Source organism: Gymnogyps californianus, chromosome 1 (genome assembly GCF_018139145.2).
Source record: "Gymnogyps californianus isolate 813 chromosome 1, ASM1813914v2, whole genome shotgun sequence".
NCBI lineage: Eukaryota > Metazoa > Chordata > Aves > Accipitriformes > Cathartidae > Gymnogyps > Gymnogyps californianus.
Window position 1 is genome coordinate 145,551,682 of NC_059471.1, and position 24,920 is coordinate 145,576,601.

General features: G+C 40.1%; 1 protein-coding gene across 1 annotated transcript in view; it reads right to left on the reverse strand.

Annotated features, from left to right (window-relative positions):
• The window catches only part of BCAT1 (branched chain amino acid transaminase 1), a 62,492-nt gene that overhangs the window by 13,362 nt on the left and 24,210 nt on the right, over positions 1-24,920 (reverse strand). The window contains exons 3-8 of the mRNA XM_050914902.1: positions 13,097-13,297; positions 11,855-11,911; positions 9,679-9,789; positions 8,654-8,773; positions 5,296-5,459; positions 2,830-2,972 (exon numbers count right to left, since the gene is read on the reverse strand). Coding sequence (XP_050770859.1) covers positions 2,830-2,972; positions 5,296-5,459; positions 8,654-8,773; positions 9,679-9,789; positions 11,855-11,911; positions 13,097-13,297 — 796 coding nt within the window. The remainder of the gene's footprint in view (positions 1-2,829; positions 2,973-5,295; positions 5,460-8,653; positions 8,774-9,678; positions 9,790-11,854; positions 11,912-13,096; positions 13,298-24,920) is intronic.

The following is a 24,920-nucleotide window of genomic DNA, read 5'->3' on the forward strand; positions in this document are numbered from 1 at the left end:
CCTCAGTTACTTTCCCCTCCTTTTCTTTGTCTGCCATCTCATTCACCTGCTGCTCTCCCCTCCATGCTATTGCTATGGCTTTCTATTAGAGCAGAAGGTACGATCCTTATTTTGTTAGTAGTATACTTGTACAAGATACTTCTGCAGCACACATAATCCTCTACCTGCAGAACACTAAGCAAACTTGCCTGATATTTTACCTGACTGTTCCAGAGAATCTTTTAACATATTTATTTTTTGATTTATCTAAGCTATTTTGAAGTGGGCACTCTTAATCCCCATTTTAATAACAGCACAAAAATATTAAGTGACGCCTGAATGCTAGTCACAATGCCTTAACATTAAAGCTAGAAGTAGAGCACAGGTGGTTCCAAATCATTCTGAAGAAACTGAATTTTTGGAAAGTGCACACAGATTTCATAGTTAGCAACCTTCAGGTTGGACATATGTTTAAATTTTAAGGTTTTCCATAAAGTCAAGCCTATATTCTAGGCAGAAGAACAGATATTATTAAAGGAAATGAGTTTCAATGTTAACAGATTCTTGGGATTGTTATGTGCTCTGAAGAGGCAGGTGGAAGGGACTGTAGGGTGACCAAAATTTTCACTGTGTGAACATAAACCATAAACAGTATTTGATCAATGAAATATCACACTCCTGTATCTATGCAACAGCAGGGATCCAGATTTGGTCATATAAGCCTCAGCCAGAGCAGCAGTGGGTATATGAGAGCAGCATAGAGCATGTGATGTTATTTTACCAGAAATTAAGTAGTTTCCTCCCCTACTCCCTCCTCAATGTTACAAATGAAATATTTTTCCAGGCTCCTCCTGCTGCCCAAGGCAACATGTCTTGTTTAGTCGCAATGCTGTAACTGAAAATATATAGCAAAGTCTTGCAAGAAAAGCCTACTCTCATCAGAAGCATAGATGTCCTTTAGTCTAGGCTTTACTGGGCTGGGTCTTTGATTTGTTATAAACCAAGGAGAGCCATTCAGACTACTCCGCAGTGCCCTCTGAACACAGAAAGAAGGGCATTTTCCTTTTGATGATGATCTGCAATTTCTGCCTCACTATTTTTATGTTAGATCCCTCTCTCAGCTGCAGAATTTGCATAACAAAACAAAACCACAGCCTAAGTAAGTATCCTTTGTGGCAAACACTTTTTAAATCACAATGTAAAGCCATGGGCAGGTATGTGATGACACACATTGACAGCAAGAGTGATTCTCAACCAAAGATACCATAAATTAAGCATTAATCAACACACCGGGAGACAGCAAAGTGCTCCAATGATGCTAATAACCATGTCATGTGAAATGGCAGGTTTGCCAGTATACAGTTAGCTTGGGTGGCATGAATTACAAGTTGTTTGCTATGGCCACCTCACAATAGTACTATTCAGTAGTGCACTGGTAACACAGTGATTGGCAGATCTTTGGAACAGTACGGTGCTGCAGCTGGATAATTCCAGCATATTCCTCGTTTAAGTACAATGAGAACATTGAATTCTAACTATGTCCCCCCCTCAGTGTCCTTTCCCTGGGCAGAATGAGCCAAAAATCTATTTTCGTGTCTCTCCAGCGAAGTTACACAAGGCGTGAATGTGGCCATCTAGCTACACTGACAAATCTACTGCTGCTATAACAACAACAACAACATTTCTCATATTTATAGTTTCATTCACAAGACTTCACAGACTCATTCAACACTGAGGGAATACCATCCCTCTTCTTATAAAAGTGGTAAAGATTTTGCAGAACAAGTAATGAAACTGGAGATGGGATCAGGTAGCTGGATTCCCATCACCCTATACTATCCAAAGCACACTGCTGTCCCCACAGAATGTTGCCTCTGTACTTCAAGGGTACTCATGGCACTATGACAAAATCAGAGTCTGAACCCTGCATCTGCTGCCATGCAAAAATTCAATAACTCTTAATTTTCATGGATGGCCAGCACTCATGGAAGTCAGGAGATGTCCTTTTATTCACTTACCTATACATTGGCTCAATCCTTTAAGGACTCAGAGTCATGCAGTCTTCCGAACCAGTTCTCAGGTGCAGCTATCGCTTCTCAAGCACTGAATACTTGCATGCCCAATGGGTGTTTTTGAGATGCCTAAATAGTTGGCTGCTCATTAACTAGATAGCTTCCTAATCAGTATGTACATTGCTTAGAGATGACAGTGGATACAAAGAGGTAAAAATGGCTTCAAGAATGATGGTATATCTTGAAAGCATCATTTGAGCATTAGTGATGTGGAACGCTGACTGACATGTTTCTCTCTCTCTGCCTCCACTGGACAGAACTTCAAATTCTTCAAAGAAAGAGCTGAGTTCTTCATCAGTTGGACGCTGCAATACTTTTGGCTATGCTTCAGGAACATTTGGCTTGCCAGAAAGTGATTATGGGAACCACTCATGCCCAAAGCCACAGAGTCTGAAGAGTTACACAGGCATAAGGTGTCTTTAGTATGTCTGCATTGTTTCTGACCCAACACCTTCTTCAAGATCAAGCATGCTGCTAGAGTTGACACCAAACCTGCAGTGTGACCTTGTGTATGGCTGGACTCTACCCTTCTGAGCACATGGACTGGCCCAACAGTTTAGTGTGTTATCAGTAGGCAGTACTCACAGCTGCTCCAGAATATCCTCTTTCACAATGGTATAACTAACAGTCACCTATCAGTTTTCAGAAAAGAATAGACATTTCCTCTGTTAAATCATCTTCATTAAAAAGTTTATGATCTGCACTCTAATAATAATTTTGTGGATTATGGTCCCAACCGTCTACTCTGTTAAAGTTTTCATGTTTTGTGTTACTATACCTCCATCTTCATTTATCCAGTAGAGAAACAGATTCATTGTTCCAACTTCAGTTATTTGGTGATCTTCTCCATAGAGCCACAAAACCTGCTGGCAGCCTAACTCCAGAGCTTCTTGCTGGGCATAAATAGAAGAACCATAATTCCTTCCAGAAACAAAAAGAAAGAGCAAACAGTTAATGAGTATCTGGTTGGGTATTTTCTCATTTCTGTGCAAGGTTTTGTGCATATCTACCTTGGGAGCAAGTGCTCTACACAGTTACTCTGCACAGTCACTGCTTGTCCCTGGAATATTTTCGTTGGAAGTACTCTACTAGTATTTTACTAGATCATTTGTATCTACAACCCATAAACTTTGAAGGGCTGAAGAGCATCAACAGCTCAAACATATCCATCCAAATTGTCTTAAAAATACCTCTTGTTCCATTTTCTGGACATTCTAATCATTGCAATTAGACACCTGGGGAAAGCATTTATCTTTATTTAGCAGTTGTGTCGTGGTTTAACCCCAGCTAGGAACTAAGCACCATGCAGCCACTCCCTCACTCCTCCCTCCCTCCCAGTGGGATGGGGAGGAGAACCAAAAAAAAGGTAAAACTCATGGGTTGAGATAAGAGCAGTTTAATAACTAAAGTAAAATACTAACAACAATAATATTGAATAATAATAATAATAATTGTAATGAAAATGAATATAACAAAAAAAAAAGAAAGGAAAAAAAAGAAAGAAAAAAGAAATAAAACTCAAGGAAAAAAACCAGTGGTGCATAATGCAATTGCTCACCACCCGCTGACCGATGCCCAAGCAGCGATCTGCCCCTCCTGGCCACCTCCCCCCAGTTTATATACTAAGCATGACATTCTATGGTATGGAATATCCCTTTGGTTAGTTCAGGTCAGCTGTCTTGGCTATGCTCCCTCCCAGCTTCTTGCACACCTGCTTGCTGGCAGAGCATGGGAAACTGAACAATCCTTACCTTAGGATAAGCGCTACTTAGCAACAACTAAAACATCAGTGTGTTATCAACATTATTCTCACACTAAATCCAAAACACAGCACTGTACCAGCTACTAAGAAGAAAATGAACTCTATTCCCAGCTGAAACCAGGACAAGTTGACATCCTGGAGAGAGAGCAACAATTCCCATCCAGCTCATGGTTTTAAAAAAAGCAAACAAAACCATCTACCTCATTTCATATATGTCAGATGAACAGATGGCTCATATATGTCAGATGAACCTCTTGGAACACAAAAATCACCAGAGGCAAGTTATTTCTTTTCTAGTAAAAGACATTCACAGAACTAGTAGCTTCAGGAGCTGCAGATGGACTTGATGAATTCCATACCGTTGAGGAGCAACTGTTTTCCTAAAATGCTGCCTACAGAGTGAACCTGACTGAATAATATGTGTTTACTCTGTAGCTGCTTTGCGGGGAGGGGGGGGACGGACACCCCATTTGCTTCTGATGTTCGACAACCATTAAGACCCAAAGTCAGCAGCTCCAAAGTGCTGACCACACTGGAGTTAAGTTCTCACCTCTGGGCAGAAATCAAGTCAGTAGTGACCCCAGACTATTCCTTTTTTCACAGCTGACATATGAAGGATGCACAGGAAACAATTAATATATTTCTAAAACTAAGCAAAAACTCACAAACAAAGAGTAAAGGTCTCAGAACATCAGACTGAATGAAGGAAAGCTGTTTTCTTGCCCTTTGATTATTCTACTAGCTCAGATGAGCAGCACTTGACAACTACTAACTTCCTGCCTAGAAAAGAAACTCCCAGGCAGTGACAATAAGCTTCGTTTAAACCAAAGACCAAGGATGTATAATCAAGTCATTTATTTAGCCACATCCAAGCTGCTTACTCCAGTCAAGTCCTAAGCAGCTCCACTCTACAAGTCAAGTACTTGGACGTTAACAATTATGTTTCTACCTAACTACTGCTTTGGCCTAGTTCAGCAGAAAACTGCCAGACTATGGTCAAGTCAATGCAGATAATTGTCTCGTGCTTTCCCTTAAACACCCATACTCCCCTAGCTAACTGCAGATGGCTTGTCAGGACAGTCTGCCAAGGAAGGAGGTCAGCAGTCAATGCTGCTCACTGCCCAGTTGGCAGCAGACTGCTATACTGAATGCTGCATCACAGAAGTGATATCTTTAGTGTCAACTTCTGCAAGGGGAACAGCCAAAGTATTACATGGACAGCTTCCAGGTCCAGTTCCTCAGCTTGAGATGCTGCAAAATTGCCTCTGCAAATAATCCATTTGGCTGTAATATCTGAACAAAAATGTGCAACTGAATTGTATAAATAATATTTGCAAAGTACAATTTTGAAATCTTTCTTATAGTACATTGTTTGTTTAACTGCTACATTTAATACCTCTACTTCTGCTGGATTAGATACTCCACTAACAACCAAATCTCATTTGTGAGCTATGTAGAAGACGCAGAATTATGTTTTCTTACCCTCCCAGTTTGCAGTCCCCTGTTCCTCCTTTCCAGGCTCTTACATATTTTGGATCTGCCCATAAGGATATTGGATTAAAGCTTCCACTTGCAAAGTAAGGGCCCACAGGGCTCAGTATGACATACAGTAGGGCTTTAGTCGGCTTCTTCACTCCAAGGGAAGGCTAAAAACAAGGAATGTAAATAAATCAAAAGTTACTGGTATACTTCACTCCAAACATCAGATGCTGCACAATTAGCTTTTGAAACACTGCTTTCAGAGGAACCGCAGCATGAGAGTGCTTTTACCGGGACAATGCCAAGTGCTGCAATGAAGAGAAAATATTTATATAACTCCCCCCCCATCCAAGCAACATAACAACCTTAATTTTATATACTGTCACCATTCATTTACAGCTGTTTCATTTATCTATATATTATTCTAATCTTCTCAAATAGTTTCAAGCTTTTGAGAATTCAGAAATTAGCTTGACAAGATACTATATAATTATATGAATTAATCACAGCAGAAGCCTGCAAAACCTTCTGGGGGGAGGAGTGGCAAGGACCACTACTAACAGTAACAACAGTGGAGGAACCACTGTCAGCTGCGTTAGTGATGAGAATTAGCCAATGCCACTTAGAACTGGCATTGGTAGAGTTGAATGCTGGCTCTGTGAATGGCTGTGTGACAAGCTAAAATGATTTGCCTGCTGGAAATGGTTCACACAACAGCACAGGAAATAACCTGGAATGTATCACTTTTTTTTTTCCCCCCCTCTTCTCTGAGAGATGGCTTCTCACACTTCAAATCATCACCATCAATACTTGAAGGTGGAGGTGAAAAGTCTGGCACTGGTGTCGCAGATGAGTGATTTAGATCACTTAAAGAATCACTCTCAAAGGTATTAGCAAAAGGGATTTTAATGTGATGTTGTAAAAGCGCGACTTAAAGTTCAATGGCAAGGTTCACTCTATTACTTACTACATGGAAGAAACATACAAAGCAAAATTGAGTTAGAATCGATTTAAAATGATTTACACAGAGACCTGAGACATAAAAAGGTAAGGGAGACCCTCCCGTTGAGTCACAAGGTTCAGAGTGGACCCCCCTTGCTTTCTAAACTCCTGATGGAGCTTAGGTGCAGCTAGATCCAATCTTAGTCCCAGACTTGGTCAACAGTTTATGTCTAATGGAATTAATACAAAGGGTAAGGAAAATCCCCCATTGGGTCTCCTGTTCGGGGTCTTGGGTCCGATTTTCCAGCTAATGGATCTTCCCACCCCATTCACGGGCATGGTTTACAATGCCGTGCATTAAGTCTGCCCAAGTAGGGAGCTGGTTGTGGGGGTCCTTGTCGCCTAATCCCTCATTGGGTTCTGTGTCTCTTTTAATTTCATCCTGTTTTGCCATTAAGTAGGGTTTAAGAACTGCCGGGGCAGTTTGGACCTAGCTGCACCTAAGCTCCATCAGGAGTTTAGAAAGCACTCTGAACCTTGTGACTCAACAGGAGGGTGTCCCTTACCTTTTTACGTCTCCAGTCTCTGTGTAAATAATTTTAAATTGATTCTAACTCGATTTTCCTTTGTATGTTTCTTCCATGTAGTAAGTAATAGAGTGAACCTTGCCATTGAACTTTGTTAAGTCACACTTTTACAAATTCCCATTAAAATCACTTTTTGCTAATACCTTTGAGAGTGATTCTTTAAGTGATCTAAATCACTCATCCATGACAACTGGTCAAAGTCTGAATCCTGTGGTAGGACACTCTGCTTCACTGTATGATTCTTTACAAAGCTCAGGACTGACCACAGAATCACAAAATGATTGAGTTTGGGAGGCACTTCTGGACATCACTTTGTCCAACCTCCCTGCTCAAGCAGGGCTATGTACAGCTGATTGCCCATGATTCTTGGGATCTTCTGTGCAACTGAACGGGTTACTATTTTCTCTCTACTCAGAGAAACCAGTCTCGTAAAAAGAACAGGCTCATCCTTGGTTTCTAAGATTAAGTCTCCATTGAAAAAAAGTTATTGAACTTAAATCTTTAGGACCAAAGGTCTAAGCAAAACACTGTGCACAAAGCACGTGGAGCTAAATTGGGAGGTGGGAGGGAAAATAATAGTGTAATAATGGAACTACTGGAAAATTCAAATAACCCTTCCTCAGGTGCTGAGAGGGTTCTTTTGATTTCTGTCTACCTTAATCTTTTGGCAAAACTTCTAACAAGATTAACTAACTGAGATCTTGATATTTTTCCTGATTCATACACAAACATTCAAAAGACCGTGCTGACTGGGTTTCCTAATCGTGCTGATTCATAAAAGATTAGCAGGACATGCAACCCAGAAACAACATAGGACATCGGGGAAAGGCCAGATATGTTGGCTAACCTGAAACAAAGCTCAACAGCAAAAGAATTTCCAAAAACAAAAACAGGGGAAAAAAATTCAATTTTTAATATTAATACTTTACAGTCACTGAGTGGAGATTCTTCCATCTGAAAATCTGCACCTAGTTTACAAGCATTAAATTAATGGAGTCCTGAACACATGTGAAATGTATAATGCTCATGTATGGTAACTACTTACAGATGTGGATATTGCAGAAGAGTAACTTGCCTAGTTGGGAACCATACATTCTTTAGCTTCCTTGTCCTATGCTCTACTATTATAGTTTTCTCTCTTGCCACTGCTAAAAAAAAAAACCCTTAAAGTTTTAATTAAAATAAAGTCCCTGTTTCTAATTCCTTTTATAAATACTATAGGCTTGACTCACACCCACATGAAACTCACAGAGTACAGACTAATACCTAGTTGCTAAGGAGCCTCTTATAATGTCAGGTTTATCTGGGTTCAAGAATAAATTGATACAAGAACTTAATCTTAGTTCTGTTAAAAGTCTCTCTCAGAAGAGCCATCTTAATTTACTGGGTAGAATCTTCCAAAATCTCCTCACTAAGGTCAGGATGGAGGTAAGAAATGAAATCACAACGTCTACACAGCAAATTTCTGTTCCCTCACATTTTCTCCAGATTATTAGTACTTTAAAGGCATACATTACCATGTCACAAATAACTATCCTTTTAGTACAAACCCAAAGTTAATCTGAATTTTGCCGTTTCCACTCAGAACAGTTAATCGAAGTTTACTTTCTGTGATTTGAATCAATGTGTCCACTAGGTGGTGGTGTGGTCAACATAAATTTGTGAAGTAGAGCTACACAGGTGACTGACTCAAAAGTAAAACATAAAAACAATTTGCCCCTGAACTGTAATACTGCTGTCTAGTGACTGCTGCATATTTCCCTTTATGGACGGAGGCTTTTACCTCGTGCTTAAATACACAAAAGTTAAGAGGGGAAAAAAATGTTTCACACCTCCGTTCCAATTAAGGTAGGACGGATATACAGGCTGGCAGAAGTTGAGTGTGGGACCCACTCCTTTTCCACTTCCACAAGCTTCCGGATGCACTCTAACAGCTCATTCTGGTCAAAACACTGGGAAGGAAAAGCAAAGGGAGAAAAACAAATGTAGAAATATAGCCTGAACACTGCGTAGTTTTTATAGATCCATGTGCTAAGGGGAACACTTCATCAGGATATGTAACAGTGACAGTCCATAGAGGTTCATAGGACTACATCATCTTCCTTGAGTTCATTTCTTACAGAATTAAGATGCCATGGTCTTTGCCACTATGCCTTTTTATACAGTGTCCTGAATGCCCTCCTTCTGCTACAAAGTATCCTCCTGAGATAGTAAAAAGGAGCCATTGACCCTTCTTGCCTCCAAAGCACATGGAGGGAACTCCCTGTGCAGCCCACGCCTTCCCTTTGGTGTGCTGCAAGCTATGGCACCACCTCTTCTGCAGAAGAGTGCTTTGGGTTAGAACTCCAAGGGGCCCACCAGGTCTCCCAGTTTTACAAAGTTGCAAGGTTCTTACAGTAATAAAGCTCATAAGCGTGGGAGGAAATTCACTGGCCAATATACAACTGCTAAAAGCAGTGTTAAGTTGCTAGCATGACCAAAAATGAAGGCACTCAGAGGCTGAAGGACTTAACTGAAATGGCAAGAAGAAAAGGAAGAACATTAGTGCCAGAACAATTTCATCAGCTGTCTGCATGCAAATACCTGCAGAACAGCGCTCATCCCTCAGAAATAGACTATGTACATCTGAGGCAGTAGGGAGACAACAAAGAAAGCAAAACACTGTTGTGAATTAAAAGAAAAATGCATTTCAAACAGTTCCCTTCACTGAATAAGATCTCTTAACAAAGTTTAACTGAACTATTCAAGAGTTAGAGTGTTTGATAAATGTTACACTACTGTAAAGTTTCAGAGATTTGCACTCTGAAAATGAAAATACGCTCTGACTTAAGGACAATGAGATGCCTTGGCTACATACTGGCAGAGTTGCTCGTCTTGCTGATCGTGCCATCCTGTCCATGTTGAGGGCTGGCCGGAACAGGCGGATTTTGCCATCTACTCCTCGGTAAGCCTTCATTCCTTCAAACAACTACCAAGCCAAAAAGGAGGGAAAAGAAATCAAATAATAATTGAGACATTATCCCATGATGATCTATGCAAAAGCAGAACACACCCTTTGGAAATAAAAGAACTTCACTTTCCTGCTCACAGTACTCAAAGCATAAATGCCAACTAGTTAATCCTTGCAACACACTCCTGTGAGGTACTATTATGAAGTTTATATTACAAAGACGACCTGCCTATGCTTCAGATATATCTTTCTCTGTCAGAGGACTTAATGATAAACATTTTTTTTCATAATTTGGTTACAGCAATTAAAATTTGTAGCATGTGTTTGACTTAACTATTCTCTCACATCCTGACTGATTCCTAAGGCTGAACCAAAACAGTATTCTCCCTTACGGAAAAGATCTATAGAATTTAATTATATATGTTAATTATTTTTAGGGCTCTGTCCAAAACACATTTTGGTAGGAAGCATAGAATGAGGTAATTAAGGGAACTCTGTTGCAGTTCTTGCTGTAGTTGTAGCAAAATCTTGGTCACTTATTTCCCCCATATACCCCTACACTGTGGAAGGGGGTTTAGCTAGCATGAGAGACAGGTGCATCAGCCTTATGCTAGAGGAAGAATGCATGAAAATGTTTTATCTGTAGTTTACAGGAAACTTAAATTAGTCATAATTATCCCATCAAACTGCAGAATCTGGATGACTGGTGTTGACAATCAATTTACCAGAAACCCTTATCCCACCAGTGCCCTCCCAGCAGAATGCTCTACAGCATCTCCTAACCACACCAAAAAACATATGTCCACAAAATATCCATAGTTATTTTCAGCTACAGATTGATAATTTCCAGTTATAGACAGAAAACACATGTATTATATAAGCTTACATTAATATATACATATATACAGGTATTATTTAGATTAAGTATTAAAGGATCACTTATGCTTACAGACAAGAGTTCAGACTTTTAGAATTTATTTTCTAAAGCATTTCTTTGTACATTAAATTTCAGTATAAGTTCTATGAATTTAACTGCATCACTGCTGTCAGTCTCCTCAGACTTCTCCTCCTGACTGTTCTACAAAAAATGGCTGGAAATACATTTTGTGTGGTTGGAAGTCTACATATGCAGTTTTTTTATTTGGAAAAAAGAATCCTGTATTTGTGTATAAGTAATTTTAGTAGAATACTCAAGGTTTCATTATTATTAAATTCTATAACATTTTCCCATAAGGATCAATGAAATGCAATGTTTAGAAAGCTTTTGTGCAGTCCCATAACAGAGCTAGGTCCTTCCACACGACAAATTTTAATTGGGTTGTAACTGGGTTGCAGGAATCCCGACAATTTTCCTTAGGCTACATGCCAACTATGTAGCAGAACCAGAATTAGAACCCAGAACTTTTTGCCTTCAAAATTTATCTTATTCCTATGGCAATGCCAACTTCATTAAAAGCTTTGTATGCAGTTTTGAAAAAGAAACTATTCCTAGGATAGACATTGTAGCCACAAGAAAAAAAATTCTGTCTTTAATAAAGGATAGCATAGCTGGTGATATGGTTGATACTTTGATACAATTTTTATTGGGCCAGTTACTAACTAATACCACATTTCTGTAACGCTACTTTCTTATCACAGAACAGTTGTTTCCCCCCACCCTTCTCCCAAACACATTCACAGAACTTTTAATGAGAGGGAAGAGGAAGGAATGTTACTACTAAGATTTGATCAATGGTTTGAGAGAAGTAAGAATCACATCATTGCTGAAACACAAAGCCTTCTCAAGCTATTAAACTTTTTCTCCAAAAAGAAATACTTTTAACCTTCCAGAGCTCAGTAAAACTTTTCACTTATTAAAAAGGGAGATAGTGATGTGTTCCAGAAATGCTCAACTTGAATAAAAGCAACTGCTGTGGTTGCTTGATGGTTGGTTGCTACAGTGGTGTGCAAACAATATTATCTGACATCTGTACATCACAGGAGCTGGATCTGGAGTTCAGCAGATCCAGACTATCACACTGCGTCATGGAGGGCAAGGAGAAAGGGGAGGGAATGCCAAATTCATCATTTTTATTATACCCACTGTGTATTCATTGAGCCACAGCATTGGCACCAGATTCTCCTCTCTCTGTCCTCTTGGCTAGAGGAAACGTGTTGCAATAAGGGTAAAAGAATAAAAAAAAATGGAAAAAGAATAAGAGCATATTCATATTAGCAATGATTTCAGACTGGGCCAGAGGCCGAGCACTAAAGCAATATGCTACTAAGAGTGAAATATAGATTTGGGACTCCAGCGTGGTTTCTTACTTCTTGGGCAGACCAAGAGCTGCAGCCTTAGTCACAGGGGCCTGTTGTAATTTACACAGGACCTTTGGAGGCTTGGTGACTAAATGGGGAAAAATCAGCAACAACGAAAAATGGCGAAGGCAGGAGCTCAGGGACAACAAGCAGGGAAAAGCTTGATGCTTCCCTTATACCAGTGGTTTAAAGAAAAAAAAAAAAAAAAGAAGAAGAAAAAAAAAAGAAATAATAAAAGAAGCACAAGCAACTCCACTAACTTCAGTGGAGACACTCCCACCTACCCAGAAGTGGGAGGAGAAGCAGGCTTCCATTTCAGCGTATGTGCCCTACTGAGGCTCTCACACAGATGTGAGTATAGCCAAAGCTGCTCTGGGGACACAAAAGGCAGCTTTAGACAGTAAGCAGCTAAGCACGGAAACTGTTAACCACGCTGGTTTCCGACTTAACATTTCACTTTCCAAAGTTCCTTGCTTTATGTTCTCTGCTTAAATACACTTGTATATGCTGAATGCATCATATCTAGTTCAGAACTCTTCAGACTTGTTCGGAGTTGCAAACAAGCATCTGTCCAGTCTGTCCTGCAATCCAAGTTATGAACCTTTAAAACAGCTTAAAATAACTTTCGCACGTTCAGTCCCCAAATTAAAGCTGCTCTTGGAATCTCACACAGTCTTATCCAGTGCTTCATTAAGTTACATCAGAGACAGTAATTGGACCGATCCACCGTCAATGAACTAGAATGCTTTCTCAAACGAATTTGTCACCACACAAGGAAACACTCACCTTCACTAGCTAGAAAGTTAAGTGAGCTGGAATCCACAGGCCAGAGCCGCTTCTGAGTTATATTAATATAAATATAACCCTGTTGTAAATAATGGAATTATTCTGGAAGGACACTCAGTTAACGAAACAAAATGTAACTCTACTAATAAACTTAAGACAGTAATAGTCCTTGTATTACAAAGCTATGGCTTCAAGAGCTAATGAAACAAAATAGCAGTTTCCAAATCAATTCAGTACTTACTTCTACAGCATAATGCAGAGACGAGGAGGCTGGATGCAACGAAAGGTTCTCAAGTGGCTTAATATAAGGTTTCTCCCATCCTGAAGCCAAGGACCATTCAATTATCAGCATATTATCAGTGAACACAGTTCCAAATACCAAACCACTGGGGTCTGGTTTTTCCTTGAAAGTTGTAGCTGGGGTGATAATCAAGTCTGAAGCCTGAAAGAACATGAAGACAAAAACTAAGTGTACAAAAATAATTAAGTCACACTGATTTAAAAATGATTCTGCATCAGTTAACATGGACAAATGCAATATTTTATCTGTGGGGACATTTAATGACAGAATGGTTAAAGGCAGCTAATCTCTAAGTAGCTGGCAAAGTATTCATACTGTGTATGCACACATATACACAGTGCTGCTTATACCAGAAGTAGTTAGCATATTTTGAAGCACTGTTAAGTGGAGGAAGCAGTACAAGGCGTAAAAACAGAAAATTAGTAGCTGAAAATTTCTTGGACGTTTAGATTAACACTTCTATAGAAGTTCCAGAAACACTCAATTCCAGAAACAGGTCAATAAGCTGACTATCAGAAATTAATCCCCCTCACAACTAAGTAGATATGTTATGCTGATTTTCCTTTAATGCATAAAACCAAAGTGAGAGATCAGAGCAGATTACTTGGATCACACTATCTTGTTCATTCACATTCATATTTTCCTAGAAAGATCCTATTAGCAAAGACGGCTAAATGTTTCTCTGCATGATTAACTGTAGAGACTTTCTCTTATAAGCCACGACTAGCTGCAGAAATGCAGCATAGTTTTTTTGTACTGGTTTTGGCTGGGATAGAGTTAGTTTTCTTTATAGTAGCTCGTATGGTGTGAATAATCCTAAAGAAGAGCAAGAGAAGAAGGAAAGCAGGATCTCTGGCATGTCACTCCCCTTTTATACACAGATAGGGGCTAAACAACTAGAGAGGGCTATGAAGTGGGCAGAGCCTTGATCCACCCTCTCCATTCTCTTTCTACACCATCTGAGCATTTAAACTGTGCTGGTCAGAGGCAAGGAAGAATTCAACAAGGAATTGTATTCAAAGCTCCATTTTCCTTCCTAACACGACTCAGAAAGCATTGACCCCCAAGTGAAATCCTACTCCTCTATGTTGGGTACCTATAGAATAGACTGGAACACAGGTAGTTCAGACTGTTGTTCAAATGATTTGCACGTGCACTAAAAAGGTAGTTCTGCAAGATATATCACTGACTGACTTCTCAGACTCAGCACACATTTTACAAAATGAGAAAAAATTAGTCCCAAGCTTTTGAAAAAGAACACACGCACCCCTGTCTCTGTAAACAACCTGATTTTCAAAATGTCTTTAATGAACAATGGCCTATTTTTAATTGATTGGTTGGTTTTAGTTTGGGGTTTGGGGTTTTTTTTGCTTAATGGCTTCAATGTGAAATTAACTTAGAGCTGGAGCACATGAATAGCTAAAAGCTTGTTTCAAACTATCTCCAATTATAGGGCTTGTCTAGATATTACAGTGCATTAGCCTGCTTGAACTAATACATAATCTGATGAAACAACAATTACTCTTTTTAACTCTTTATAGTACCCTTTATCCTGCTGACAGTGAATGCTCCAATAGGAAAAGCACTACTTAATGATGTCCTGAAAATAAAAATTAATTTACCTGACAACCTCTTATTATGCGCTTTGGAAAAAAAGATATCACAGAAGAGCGTGGATCAAAATAAAAGCCACAAAGGAGTGTTTGCAATTATCCACAATGCAAGAATCAGCTCAGGAAAACACTTACGCAGGAGTAGGATGTCAATGGGGATTAAGCAAGGATGTAGAACACAGTTATATCCTTGGCTTTATCTCTGAACAGAATCACAGCTTCTAAAGAACTCCTACTGCCAGTGGTATTAACAGCTCTCCCTGAAGTCAAGACTTCTGTCTCATCTCAGGTCATTTTCATTAAGGTAATTATCTTTACAACAAACTGGCCTGGGGACCAGAATTATCATGGGGAGTCTCATCCCCTGGAACTCCCATCAGTGTGCTGATTTCTGCTTTTATGCCTCAGTTTGCCATTTCCTCAGTTGTGGTAGCACAACTAGTTGAAAGGCAGCACTACAAAACAGTTTGCTGAGCTCACTGGAGTTAACAAATAGCTTTTACTTTAAGGACGGGGAAGGATTTTAACCTGGCTCTTCTCACAGGCCCACAAGCACACGTAGAGGGAGCAGCGAGCTGCAGCCACAAGTGAAGAAACATGCTCACTTGGGAGCATTTGGGCTTTCTTTCACCCAGTTTTGCCACCAAAGATATTTCTCCAGATTTGGAGACCTGGGGTTCAAGAGAGCCTTGGACAGAGTCTCTGTCATGTGAGTGATAATTTAATGAAACTGTGGTGATCAAATACAAGCACACTGTTATGCTCTAATGGTTAACACAAAGAGGGTCCCAGATCCAGAGTAATTCCTATGCTGGCTCATTAGAGATAAGAGGTGGGCCAAGCGTTCACTCCTGCAAGTTCAATAAAATGGGTACTCCTGTGTGATGGGCAGTCACACAGCAGTGACTATGGCTTAGAGCAGTAGCCCACACTGCTTACCTCTCAGCCCCAAGGACCGGGGACTTTCTGCAGTCACAAACAGAAATCACTGGACTGGATTTCAGGTTGAGTCACCTGAAGGCAGAAGGCCTAAAGAGGTAGGTAGCTACGATGCTTATCCAGAAAAGAAGCAAATAGTTTCTGGACCACAGAGCTTCCTGGAACAGCACACTCTGAATAAGGAGCCCACCTGCTGTTTCTCACCTCCTTCAGCATTTAGGGAAAACAGCTTTAATTCAGGCATTTTGCAAACACCTGACTCAACAGTATCAGGTACGACACTTGACCCATAACACTTCCTTCAAACAACAGTAGGAACACCCTGCAGAAGACCCCAAATATAGGCTAAACTGCACAGACCAGTAGGGCAACAATCATTAAACAGGCAAAACAGCAATTTTCCTGATCCTTATAATCCTGTTAAGCTCTCAGGAGATGCATTTAAGATTTTTTTTGGCCATTACTTTCTTAAGATCCTTTCTTAAGGCTCTTCCCCCTTATTCATTCTATTGTATTTTTCTCCCTCTTTTTACCAAGCAGTGAGTAGTGCAAGTTAACAGTGTGCGAAATCACCTGAATCTTTCAGAATCCCAATGTTTTTTATGTCAAGACACCATCCAACACTGCAATACATTCAATCTTTTCTTTCCATGTGGGGGATGCAGGGGAAGTGTTGGAGAACCCGTCCTTGGAGTACTCTCTCCCACAGTGTGGTCTGCAGCACGAAGTATTGCCAGCACCCTCAACCTCTTCTAGGTCCCTGAGTAATAAGACCCCCTACACAACATCTCATCTGGCCCACCGACCCTTTTGGCTTAACTTGCCCCGAAGTCCTGTCCCAGCATTTTGTGGTGCTGTTCAAGCAGCACCAGCAGGAGGGAAACCAAACACTCAGAAGAACCCACACAAAGAGAGCAGAGCAAGGCCAGATGACTAACACCAGGAGTACTGATTAAGTATCAATGCCCATTACTTTAATATCACTCATTAAAAAATTATCGCAGTGCTACCATGGTATCACCTATGATCTTTATAAATGGCAATTTACATCTTTCCTTTGTCAACATTCCCCCAGCCCTGAAAGCAGCGTATTAAGGATGGATTAGGGATTGGCATTAACACCCATCCAGATCTCCGCTGTTTGTACTGCCAATACAAAGTGCAATTTTCAACTAGGTGTGTGTTTTGCTTGCTTTGTTTATCAACGTGCTCTCAAGCACCTTCTGATGCTGCTGCCTAACAAAACCATTAAACTGGAAGGAAAACTGGTAAATGCAGGAAAAAAAAGGATAAGGGAGATGATAAAGAAAGAAACAGATGTGGAACACAGTCTATTGAGTGCAGCTATTCGGCCCCTGTTGCCTAAAGTAAAATGACAAAGACATAGTTCCAGCCCTGCAAACGCTCCATGTCGCAGCAGTACAGTATGTATGAGATATATATGCCTAGGTCCCAGCCCAGGGCATTCCGGTAAGAAATAGGAAGAACCAGATTGTTCTGCCTATGGTAGGCAGAAGGAAGTGGTGGGGAAGCCAGCTGGGTACTGTTGATTTTCAGGGCGTATATAGCAACACTACACCTACAAGCAGCCACTGTCTCGACCAGATGCACTTTTTTGAATAGCCCCTCATCTGAAAAGTGCCTGCTAATTCCAACACAACTTCTTCCATAGCGAAGCTTTACCCATCCCAAGTAAAGAAGATATATTGTGACCTGAAACTAAAATTCATCATTTGATCAAAACAGATCTTGTCAATTACGAGCTAGGTCAAACTCTAAGTGACATGCTGGTCAGTGTCAATTTTAACCAAAGCTGCAGCAAGACATTCTGGTGCCCCTAGCCAAAATGTCAGTTTAATGCTTCTTCTACCCAGCCTTTGCAATAGCCTTAAGTGGACTTGGAGCTGACAGCAGCCTCCGGCCAGAGTTGTTACTCTCTTTATCACATTCCTACCTTTCTTACCCTAGAGAGCTGTCTCGAGTAGGTGCAGATGGCAAGTGCATATTTTGTCCTACTCTTTCCATCAAGTTTTGCCAATGCCTTCCCAAATGATCCTTGGCTGTGGTTATTTTCACTGCACTGAAACTACTAGACCATAGGCAGTAGGCTGAGCAGCTGTAACAGGTGTAATTCATTCGACATACCCAAACTTTTCTAAACACTGTGCTGGGCCAAGCATTTCTATCACTTACTTGGGTAAAAACAGAACTGGCAGCCTCAGCTGTAAAATAGCTTACAAGTTACCTAACCACAACAGCAAGTTGCAGCAGAGATCCTCAAAACATAAACATCCACTCAGTGAGACTGACTATAATCTATTCTGATGAAATAAGTAACCTCCCTGACTTCTAGTCAAGGTGATTCATTCAAGATCACAAAGCAACTGTAATTATTATTTTTTACTACTTACGCTGAGTTTGTAAGCATATCCTAGGAAATATCAGGGCCTTCTGATGCAATAACAGACATGGAAGCGTAAGCAAAATTGAATAACTTGTTTTGCCCTTGCACTTGTGAACAGCAAAATGTGGTTGCAGTAGCAGAGCAAATTCTGAGAAGGAGACAGATTACAAAGAGCGTGAGGAATTACTGTAAAGGGGAAAGGTAACAAAGCGTAGCCAGGGAGAGTTGGAGAGAACGAGGCTGGGACTAGACAGAATGGTTTTGAGGAGGGCTCCAGGGATGAGGATGTCGTTTTCCTGCCGTTCAGTCCTTACGGCTGTGGCACCCTCATCGTTGCTTTTGGGCCCTCCCCAGCACACACATCTCTATCCCAGGAAGCCATTCTTTGTGCTGGAGCAGCTGCTTTCACCCCACAACATCTTCTGCCTGGCCTCCTGCACCTGAGGCTCCTCCTATATGACAGACTGAGGAGAAGAGGTTTACACTGCCAAAGAGAAGCAGTGGTGGCGCACTACGTTGAGGATACTATCTAGGCTGAAGAAAGTGGCTTGTTAATTCACCTTTGGAAGCTGAAACACTCTCTTCTCTTAAACAAGTTTTTTTTGGCCTTGCAGCCAATGAGTAAGCTACCACCTTTCTCCTGTAACTCATTCAGCTCCATCGCTTTCCAGATGTCGAGCTGCAGGTGGCAGAGGATTGCCCCCATTTTCTTGCTGACCTGAGCAGTGATCTTAACTGGCTGGAGAAGTTCATCCATTAGATATTCCAGCCCAGCAGCCTCATACAGCAGGGTTCAGGCTACTATATGTTGCACATAATTGCTCCTGTAGAGCAGCTACTACGAGCAGCTCACAGGGAACTGCAACCTGATCCAGGAAAAGCCTTCACCACATGGGCCTGCTTTCTGTAGGCAGACATCATGAATCATGTTTAACAGCTAGTACTGCACACATAAAAGGCTTGTGCCAAACTGTTGCCAAACTCTGAGAGGAATCAGGGATGACACGCGAATTCCTCCACCAGTGGCGTTAGAGCAGACAGCAGCAGTACTAGGCTATGCAACTAGAAAGCAGGAAAAGGTTATAGAGGCTGTGTATGGTGTTAGGGCAACAGGTACTTTCTCCTCCATTGGGACAAAATAAGCAATCGCCTGTTCCTAAACCCTGTCTTAGAAATAGAAATGCTGAATACTGCTCCAGTAGATGAAACCAATTGCAACCTCTTCTAGCAGGCATTATTTTTGTCTAGTTTTCCTGACTTACTACCTCTCAGCTCTATCCACTAATCACTAGCTGACACCACAGCAGCATCTACTTGAGTAAAAAAGAGGAGATTTATGTCCTACAGGCCTTGGGTAAACCAAGGTCTGTAGTTTTGTTTCTTTTCCCATCCCCACCTTCTTTGGAAAAGACTGCCAGTTTTCTGGGGCAGAGACTATCGCTTTGTGTATAGGGCTAAGCCCTGTATGGCTCTGATCACAATAATAACGTCTATAGTACAAACAATAAGAACAATAAGAGTTCTATAACTTAAAACAGAATAAGACAGAGTTAAATAAATTCTTAGAAATCTATTACTAGCTTGTAAATATAAAAAGTAATGTTAATGTAAGCTATCCTATAATCCCTTTACCATCATTACTATTTTAAATTTACTGCAGAGCCTGAGGCTTGAGAATGGAAAGTGTGCCAAGATATAACAAGATTTGAGCAGGAAGAAAGCCCTAATTTTCCTACTATAAAAAAATAAAGAGAAACAAAATATAACAAAATATCTTCTGCAACCCCAGGGAGAATACCCAGAAATCTTTCAACATAAAGCTTCCCTGAGACTTCATCTGTGAATATGTTAGCACATGTAATTGGACTGGGGCCTGGAGTCATTGCATCAGGTTGACGGCACACTGGATAATAAACCACAGAACAAATGACAAAGCAAAAGGGAGTGAAGGCTCTGAATTATTTGTGAGTCCATCATGGAAACAACAGAAAATATGGCTGGAAGGACTTTGTCTAGTCCATCCTCTGCAAGGCATCTAACCTAAACTATTCATAACAGATATTTATCAAATATTTGTCAAACCAAAGAATGAGCTTCTGCTACGCTCTGCAAGCAACGGGAAGAAAAGGAGAAGGGCACAACATACTGTTGGCTTCTTTAACCTTTCCTCTGACCTGATGGATGCTTCAACTCTGATGCAGGAATGTTTGATTTGGAGCAGTAGGCAGGGAAGTAAACCTGCTCTGACAAGACAACAGATAAGTGGTTGGAATTGACATAAACTTCTTGCCTTAGAGAATGAAAAGGGCACCTAAGGCAGCAGCACAGCTGAAAATGCAGTCTGAAGCTCCCAAAGCACACCAGAAGGGAAATAAAGATGTTGGAAAGCTATAGTCTGGCTAGACTGTAGAGAAAGCATTGAAGAAACCAATCTTGCTCTACAAAACACTCAAGTACATGGATAATGCATAATATCATTGACTTCAATGGCACTAACTAAATTTTAAGAGTTTTTCCATATGTTGCTGAAATGTTGCCCTGCACCAACTCCCACTGATTTGATCCAAAGCCCATTTAAGTTAACCAAGAACCCTTCCTCCAGCTTTGTAGGAATTTGGATTGTAAGGGAGGCAAAACTACCTGAATCTTTATAGCCTTATCCAGTTCTACTGCTTCAGGAAAATTAAATGGACTAGTAATGGTCTGGGGGGAGGGGGGCGCGGGGGGGTGTTGTCCCTTACTCATTAGTCTGTTTTCCACTGACACAAGTTTCAGAAGATATACATTTTTAAAGTTAAGAAAGATGAAGGAATGGGGTTCCTACAGATCCTAAGGAAACCTTTTACCTGATATCAAGGAAATCTTAAGGAAAGCATCTATTTGATTTTAATGGGGTCTATCTCCTCTACTCCAGCTAATGGTATTTTCAGATCTACAAAAAACAGTCACCTAGTATCTCATCTGTCAAAGAATTATACAAAACTTTTCAAATACGACTACCTCTTTAAAATATAAACCACGACGATGCTGATGAGCCTACTAAACATAGGAACTGGACATATTATTGCATTTTGGTCCTATAAACTATTTCTGTTTGCTAACAGCTATTCCAGTTAACTAAGTGGAGTGATCAGAAAGTGTGAATAGGGAAGAAGTACGAGCAGGCTTTAATGCAGTCATTGCACTGGACTGAAAAAACACACTGCTGTAGCTCACTGTTACTGCTGGTCGAGTTAGCTATATAAAAATCCTCTTTGGCCATGCAACTGCACTTCATGTCTGAAATGTAGCTATACCTGGGCTTTTGATTAGAAAGAAGCAATTCCATATAGGGAATCATAGACTACAATTCTGTAATAACCCAATTCCTTGTACAGAAAGTCCTCCCATAGACTTATACTCAAACATTTCCATAAATACAAAACCAGGACCATTCTTCACTAATGGAACACATTAACTAATTACCCTACTCATATTATTCACTATTAGTATATACTGCTTCTTCTCAAAAGATCTGACATCTTGATTAATGCAGTTCCTGATGCTGTGCTGCTCCTTGCCTCACAACCACTGTATTTCTGCACTGCAGCATAAACACAATGTTCCATTTTTAGAAAGAGTTTGCCTGGGAGAAGGTTTGAGCCTTACACAAGCTGAGGGCTCACACTGGCCTGTGACACAAAACTGGAATACAGAGATCTGTGACATTTCACTGATACCACATTTTTGTACAGCGGCGCTGTGTTCTAGATGTTCAAATAATGCTGTATGAAAACAAAACTTATATATTTGGTCCACAGAGGTTTAAGACACTACTGTCTCCTGTTTTGGGAAACATCATTTCTATTTCACATGAAGAAAGTGAAACAAAAAAAGAGATACTTATGTCTAAGCTTTTTTAAAAAAAGTAGTCATATTGAAGGAAGAAATTAATTGCAAATCTAAATTTCAGACAAACAAGTTGGAAATATTTCACCTAAGTAGCCTGGCCAGTCACAAACATGTTATGTGGAATAGCTGAGAATAGAATCATAATCTCACATGTCCAAGTCCTGAGCAGTTGCAATTAAATCTTCTTACCCTGATTTCAGTAAGCTTGCAGACATGCAGGGAAGTGGATTCATGGAATGAAGGCATTCAGAATTTATCACTTCATATGGAATTTCAAAAACTTTTGGGAATATAAAATGCTTTCATGCTACAGTCTCTTACATAGAGGTTACGGGAATAATTTCAAACATTCAGTTAACCACACCTGCCTTTTTCTCTTATCCCATCTCCCTCTCACACTGGTAGACAGAAGGTAAACTTACAAATTGCCATGAATTTCAATGTTTGATCTGCCACTGAAACTGCCACATTTTGCCAATTCATTCCATTCAGTACTTTCTTAGAAATGGGGACTAAATATGGGATTAAGATAAAACCCTTCCAGCTCTCTAGGCTGTTAGTTCATGAGAGTTAGGATATAGAGATAATTTCAAAAGAAAGGCCAACAGAATCCTATGGAAAAAAATGACTAAATTCTTTTCCTAAATTGTAGTTCCTATTCATGTGTGTTCAGCAAAGAAAACACTTAATATCAAACCTGTGGACTTGATATCACAATGACATTAAAATTTAAGAATTCTTGGAAATAGGTATGGACACCATGGATTTTATGTTTTGGAGTCAAATAGTTTGCTTTGGGAATCATTGGCTGGTGCTAAAGCCCTGCATTTTAAAAGCAGTTCTTCACCTTGGGAAACGTAAATCCAGAAAATTATACAAGCCAAATGGAATTTCCAAAATTCTAGTACAATTTCTGTGCTTTTACAGACATCAACTGTATCTTAAGCTCCTAGTTAAAAAGAAGATAAAGCATCACTTTCTTTGTGCTATAAATCAACTCAGCCAAACTGTCCCTTGGCTCTTTTTCTAGCATCTTCCTTTTATCTTGGCTGAAAGCTCCTGTTATTTGCTGAAAACAATTAGCTTTATTTGCAAATCGTACAACTTCAGATAATGGGACAATCAGTTTCTCTACTACAGCTTAGAAAATGTATTTGCCAAAAGCCTGCAACTATTTGAAGGACATTACCCACCTGAAGAGAAACACAGAACTACTTGCCACCAAGCTAAAACTGAAGAGAGCTGCCACAGATCTCAAATGCCACATTATAGATGGGTTCCTGATGGCACGAGAAACCTACTTGCAGACTGTTGGGAAATCATCCCTTAGCGTATCGTGTAAGAATCATGGTGAATTATTTTCACAGCACTAAGTACTTGTCATTGCTCAGTAGTGTTTCTTGGCTACTATGACGCTGAAGCAGCGACACTACTGCTGCTACTCTGTGATAACAAGCTTGATTTAGAAACACTGATGTGCCAAGTAGAGCCATCAGCAATACTAAGCTGCATTAGTGTACCCTCCACCTGTGCATGCAACTTGCATGGTCTCCTTCAGGAAAGCCACTTTCTCCTAGCAACCAGCAACCACTGAAACATTCATCAACACATACTGGGCTTTGTTTCTTCTCTCTTTCGTCAAAACAGGATGCTCAACTGTAAGTGCACTGTGTGTTGATCATTACTGTGACCTAGACCCATACTTCCCTAATAACTGGAATGAAAGCAGCAGATATGTAAGTCTGTCTTGCCCAGCTATTATTAGTAATATTCAAGAGTTTGTGCAACGCCTGTGTGGATGCAGAATACCACAGAAACCACTCAGCACTCAATCTTCTCTGTGTTGTAGCTGGTTTCCCTCTCGGCAGGTGCAGATGAGGGAATGGATTTGATTGTAAATCACCTGAAATAATTCTGCAGCATATACATAACCTGCTGGGAGGCATAATGAAGTGATATGAAGGCACTGCGATCTAATAATATTTTTACTTGCCAATCTTTTTTGATTCAACACATGATAAAAAGCAAATAATTTTATTGCCATTGACGAAAAGCTAGAGTGAATAGATTCAGCTGAAATCAAGATAAAATCAGAATGACCATTTCTAAAGCAATGCCCAGTCCACAAATGCTAAATACTGTTATGACAAAACCAGAATTGGCCTCTAGCTTGGCATCCTGATCTAACAATGGCTACAGCTATGTACTTCCATGGAAATGATATAGAGATGACCTACCAAATGGTAACTGACACAGTTTTAGCTTAGGAGGTTCAGACTGGACATCAGAAAAAAATATTTTCTTAAAGAGAGTAGTGCACCACTGCATTCAACAGACAAACCACAGCTGACCTGGTCTGGTGCTGATGATAGTCCCGCTTTCAGTGGGAGAACGGACTAGATGGCCTATGGTTCTAAGACACAAAATATTTGGAGATGCCTTATTGTGTAATGTTATACACACACACACACACACATACGGATATCCAATTGGTCATCTTTCTTTTACTGTTTCAAGACAGTTTATATAAAAGTAGCTTTCCTATATACACATTTTGGGGAGCTACTACTCATCACAGCATCAAGATATTGGTAAATTTCTGTAATAAATTTTTCCCCATACAACTTAACATAAACATAAAGGAAATGTTCTATCTGATCAATCAAAATTTAAAATGGGGTCTAATATAGAATTTAAAATGGAAATGCAGGGCATTCTCCTTACACCCCCTCTAAACCCAAAACCACAGAAGAACGTGAGACAAAAAGCGTCACTGAGTGCCCGTATGCTTAGGCAGGCAAATAATTTATTGATGTCAGTAGAAAATTACAAATTGAGAACAAGCTGGAGAGGCAGAGATGTGAAAAGATATAAACCATGTAAACTGCTTTATATTTGTTAGCCTTGTACGTAATGT